We start from the raw sequence: 5,945 nt of genomic DNA on the forward strand, positions 1-5,945 counted from the left end.
GGAGATTGCATATGCAAGTCTGGTCAATTTTATCGTTTAAATTTTTTAAAATTACAATAATATCCTTCTTAAAATCATATTTTTTTTTTATTTAATGAAGGGTTTGCACATGCAGTCCTTATTTGGAGACTGTAAATAGAATTTTTCATTTAAAAAAATTATATTGATTAGATAAAATAAGATAATATGAGTTGAGATAAGTTGTTAAAACAAACTAGACTAAAGATATTATCTTTGTTTTAATTTTTTTGGCTTTTTCCTCAAACTTGTGTTGGATTTGACCCACTTTTGGAAGACCTCTCCTACTGTCCTACATATAAACAAACAAGGACTACTAGGAAAGTGATTGATCTGGGAGGGATTCTATCGCCAAATTGCTTCTTTAATTAAAAATCACGTGCACTTTTCAAAGTTCATTACCATGGAATCCTTGTTCTCAGCATTGATGACCTTTTCTCCTTCCTACCACTTTCCTCCTCGATATTCTTGGAATATATTTCTAATAATTAATTTTTGAATATCCGAGTATGAGTTGGATTCCTAGTTCACTTTCTACTACACTAGTTTCGTTCTTTCCTGGGTAGTTTGCTTTTCCGGTGTTTGTGTCTGTTAGGATTCCTAGTCCTACACAAATTCCCTGTGAGAATCTCTCTCTCGCTTAATGTATATCTATATATAATTTGCATATGTACATCCTTCGTGGTAATTCTCCATTGATATCTTTCTTCATTCTTCGTAACATTGTCTCGCAATTGTTCGGTTTTCTGTTTATTGTGTTTCAGAGTACTTGAGAGAAGGAAGTAGGAACACCAGTTTTTGCAATACAAAAATCATGGGTGAGGTATTGCCCGTTGAGGGAAAGGATACCTCGGAGTTCGACGAGGAGTGTCCTATTAAACAGGTCGATCTAACGGTGCCCAAAACCGACGATCCGACCATACCGGCGGTCACATTCAGGATGTGGGTTCTGGGTGTTACTGCGTGTGTCATACTGTCCTTTGTGAACCAGTTCTTTTGGTACAGGAAACAGCCATTGTCGGTCAGTTCAATATCTGCCCAGATTGCGGTGATACCCATTGGGCACTTTATGGCGAGGGTGTTGCCAAAGCGTCCCTTCTTTGAGGGTACGAGGTTGGAGTTCACTTTGAATCCGGGGCCCTTCAACATCAAGGAACACGTTTTGATCACTATTTTTGCGAACTCGGGTGCTGGATCGGTTTATGCAGCTCATATTTTGTCTGCCGTTAAGCTCTATTATAAGAGGAGCCTCCCATTTCTTCCGGCCTTTCTTATTATGCTCACGACTCAGGTTCTCTTCCTATATTTCTTCTTTCAATTTTGTTTGGTTTTTTGTTCACTCTTGAAAGAGCTAGATGAAGGGTTGTTAGATTATTTGATGAATACTTGCCAGATTATGGAATATATTAGTATTGGCAATGAAGGCTTGTTAGATTATGGAATATATTAGTACTGACGATCATTATCTAAATGTTAATTTGAATCTTTGAATCCTGATTTGAACAATATATAACTTATCCAACTTGCAGTTTTCTAAATGATTATTGTCCTGCAGGTATATAGATGTTAGCAGCCCAGCACTTTAAATAATCTCTTCTCTAATGATGTGGTTTGCTTGTTTGAACTGTAGGTGTTAGGGTTTGGATGGGCTGGACTTTTCAGAAAATATCTGGTTGAGCCGGCGACAATGTGGTGGCCTTCTAACCTGGTTCAGGTTGCATTATTCAGGTAATTGTGCCTTTTGAATATCCAATAATCAACGATTGGTATACTCATAAACTTTTCGGTCTCCTGATTGAAATCATGTCACCACTGCAGGGCCCTACATGAGAAGGAAAAAAGGCCTAAAGGCTGCACTACTCGTACCCAATTCTTCGTACTGGTCTTGATTTGTAGCTTTGCATATTATGTCTTACCTGGCTATCTTTTTCTCATGTTAACATCAATGTCTTGGGTCTGCTGGATTGCTCCGAAGTCTGTTCTTGTCCAACAACTGGGTTCTGGCTTAGAAGGCCTTGGTATAGGTTCCTTTGGGATTGATTGGAGTACAATTTCCTCTTACCTTGGGAGTCCATTAGCTAGTCCATGGTTTGCCACTGCCAACACTGCTGTTGGGTTCATACTTGTAATGTATGTGATGACACCCATTTCTTACTGGTTCGACTTCTACAATGCCAAGACCTTTCCAATATATTCCAACAACCTTTTCACATCAAACGGTTCGGAATACAACATTTTGAGCATCATTAACTCCAGATTTCATCTTGATCGTGCTACTTATGGACAGATGGGGCCTGTACATCTGAGTACATTCTTTGCTATGACTTATGGCGTTGGGTTTGCCACACTTACTGCTACTATTGTGCATGTTCTGCTATTCAGTGGAAGGTAGTTACTGTTGAAGCATTGCCTTAAAGCTTTCCACTCCTTGTCAAATAATTGCTAATATTATAGATAATGCAAAGAAAGCTGACATAAATGTTTTTATCAATGACTATCTGTTCTTTTTTTTTTTTTTTCTCTTTTTTGCCTATGAAATTTATACTAATATGAATGTGTGTTTGTATGTATACATGCATATATATTCTTTTTAATTCCTTACAATTAAGAGTCCATCTATGTTTCTTGCTTTGTCTCCTTAGCCTGGTTTTTTTCTGTGGAGATAATAATTAAGTTAACAATTGACTGAAGAGTTCTCTCCGATGGGAATTAAGCATTGGATCTCTCTCCTTTGAATATTCTGATGATTGAAGCACTCACGCATTTCTGACAAATGAACATCACTTTTCTTCCCCATTGATTTTTAAAATTCTAATATATTTGGTGTAACATGGCACCGTTTAACAATATATGCTATTGAAAGAGTTTTTTAGAAGCTAAATTCACTTGCACCTGCCGCATGCAGTGATTTATGGGAGCAAAGTAAAAGTGCCTTTGGAGGGAGTAAAAAGGAAGATATACATACCAGGCTTATGAAGAAGTACAAATCAGTTCCTACATGGTGGTTTCTTGTCATCCTTGTGTTGAACATCGCTCTTATAATGTATGCTTGCATGCATTACAATGAGTCACTTCAATTGCCTTGGTGGGGTGTGCTGCTAGCTTGTGGCATTGCTATTTTCTTCACTCTCCCAATTGGTATCATTGCTGCCACCACAAACCAGGTAAATAAATGTCCAACTATAATTTTAGCCTTTTTACCAATCAAAAATTAAAACAAAAATTGATCAAAATTTTCTTTTATCCTTTTTCTTTACTCACTGCTATTGCTTTTGCATTATTGTTAAAGGAAGTTATGCTGAGATTTAACACTTTTGTGCATCTCTTACTGGTGAATCAGATGCCAGGGTTGAATATTATAACAGAATACATTATTGGGTACATGTACCCTGAGCGTCCCGTTGCTAACATGTGCTTCAAGGTGTATGGATACATCAGCATGACTCAAGCTCTGACCTTTCTGGCAGACTTTAAACTTGGCCATTACATGAAGATTCCACCAAGATCAATGTTCTTGGCACAGGTCAATTTTCTATCTCAAATTCGTATAGAGAAACACATTATGGCACTTCAACACAGAAACTAAAATTGGTGTTAGTGCAGGTGGTAGGAACTTTAGTAGCAGTAATTGTATACACGGGAACTGCATGGTGGCTGATGGAAAGCATCCCCCACCTCTGTGATACCTCTATGCTGCCAAAGGACAGCCCCTGGACTTGCCCGATGGACCGTGTCTTCTTCGATGCATCTGTCATCTGGGGGCTTGTTGGACCTCGTAGAATCTTTGGAAACCTTGGCGAATACGGGAATGTCAACTGGTTCTTTCTGGGTGGAGCCATTGCACCTTTCCTAGTCTGGCTTGCACACAAGGCATTCCCAAAACAAAGCTGGATTCGCCTGATTCACATGCCTGTCCTGTTGGGTGCTACATCAATGATGCCTCCAGCTAGTGCCGTAAACTACACAAGTTGGATCATTGTTGGTTTTCTCTCCGGATTTGTAGTCTTTAGGTACAGGCCAGAATGGTGGAAGCGCTATAATTATGTCCTTTCTGGTGGTCTTGATGCTGGAACTGCTTTCATGACAGTGTTGCTGTTTGTTACCATGGGATCAAGGGAAATTGACTGGTGGGGAAACAATGTGGAAGGGTGCCCCTTAGCTTCTTGCCCAACTGCAAAAGGTGTTGTGGTTGATGGCTGCCCAGTTGTCTATTAAAACTATATAGTTTACCTGCATTTTTTAGGTTTTAAGAACTATTCTCTCTTTTTTTAAGGTTCTAAATGGATGTAAAATTTCTGATATGTTTTCGGTTTATATGAGGCTGTTCATGCTTTTTAAATTAATGATGCTCTCATCATATTCATTTTTTCTTTCAGTTTAGTTGAAACCTCTCCAGAGGTAATAGATAAGAGGTTATGGAATACAGAATATTTCCTGGCATTCCCTGTACTTAAACAATGGTGTGTGTTGGTTAACTCAACTTCATATGCTTGACTTATTTGTCAATAAAATCGATGACATTTCGATTTCTTCAAAATTTGCATTAGAGCATTCTCAATGAGTTATGCATTTTGCACACTCCTATAAGAGGATGAATGTGTGGCAGATAATCAAGATAAATTATTTTTTTGTTTTTTTAATGATTAATGCACTGTGGATGTTACACTTGAGGTCTTAAAGTAGAACTCATTGCATTTATATATAAAATGGGTAATAATTGATTTTGAGTTTTTTTATAGGAAAATACTCTAATCATAAATAAATTACATAAAAGTAATTTTACAAACTGATGTGGTATGATTTGGTTTATCAGATTGTAAAGGTACTTTTATTGTAAAGTAGATCTAATAAATTACATGAAGTCATATCAGCTTGTGAGATTATTTTTATGTGATCTCTTTATGACTATAATAGTACTCTTTTTATAACTCTTTATGAAAGTGATGAGAACCATCAATCATTTGATGAAAGTTTTTGTAAGTAAATGAAAAATTACCTTGGGCTTAAAATATGTTTGTGTGATAATGAGTTCTTACCAAACATTCCATCAAGGAAAAAACTAATGTTTCTGCATATGCCCCAGAGAAAAAAGAACCAACCAGTAAGAAAAATTTTATTTACAGTTTTAAGTAGAGAACTGTGTATGCAGTCTTATTGATAAATAGAATAAAAAAGAAAAGTATCATGTTAAAATTGATATCATTGTAATTTTAAAATTTTTTAAAAAAATAATTATATAGACTTGTATGTTCCGTCCGTGATTGTATGCAGCTGAAAAGAAAGAAACAAGAGAAAAGAGGGTGAAAAAAAGGACAACTTCTAGATGCACCATAGACTACCGATGCAAACGGCAGAGCAAGATGGATCTTTGGCTTTTTGCCACCTTTTTGGACTCTACTAAAAGGGCATTAGAATATGGGTGTATGCAGCCGAAAAGCAAACCTCATCAGCAGTAAACCCTGACATTCCCAATACATTTTTATAGATTCCTTGTTTGTGCTGGACATTGATGACTTTAATTGCTGTGGCCACTTCATTTTTTCCACAGTTTGGATAACTAACAGCGGCATGCTTTGGAAGCATTCGAAATTCCTAATCATTGTCTTGAACAATGATGACCAGAGGATGATGAATATTTTGAATTATTCATTCTATCCTTGTATGATTTTTGAGAAGGAGATTTTGTTCAAACATGTGTCGTGGGTTGTTTAAAATAGCTTTAATCAAAGACTTCCACTTGAGAATTTAATTTTTTCTTAAAATAACTTAATGAAATATTTTTTAAATAGGAAAATTTTTAATAATAAAAACTGATTTTTTACATTTTGCAACCCGTGGTGTTTGGTGCTATAACCAGAAACTTTTCACAAAATATACTTCTATTGCTAATCAATAAGTTCAGATTTTTTTAATTAGTGCTAGATACA

The 5,945-nt window shown here is 36.4% G+C and overlaps 1 protein-coding gene across 1 annotated transcript; it reads left to right on the forward strand.

Annotated features, from left to right (window-relative positions):
* The first annotated feature begins 298 nt into the window (after window positions 1–298).
* On the forward strand, window positions 299–4,375 carry LOC121253968 (oligopeptide transporter 6-like). The gene is made up of 6 exons (XM_041153917.1): window positions 299–1,309; window positions 1,649–1,746; window positions 1,837–2,406; window positions 2,924–3,182; window positions 3,359–3,541; window positions 3,622–4,375. The coding sequence occupies exons 1-6, from the start codon at window positions 833–835 to the stop codon at window positions 4,231–4,233; spliced, it is 2,199 nt and encodes a 732-aa protein (XP_041009851.1). The 5' UTR covers window positions 299–832; the 3' UTR covers window positions 4,234–4,375.
* Window positions 4,376–5,945: the final 1,570 nt, after the last annotated feature.

The sequence above is a fragment of the Juglans microcarpa x Juglans regia genome, chromosome 3D (genome assembly GCF_004785595.1).
Source record: "Juglans microcarpa x Juglans regia isolate MS1-56 chromosome 3D, Jm3101_v1.0, whole genome shotgun sequence".
Classification (NCBI taxonomy): Eukaryota; Viridiplantae; Streptophyta; class Magnoliopsida; order Fagales; family Juglandaceae; genus Juglans; species Juglans microcarpa x Juglans regia.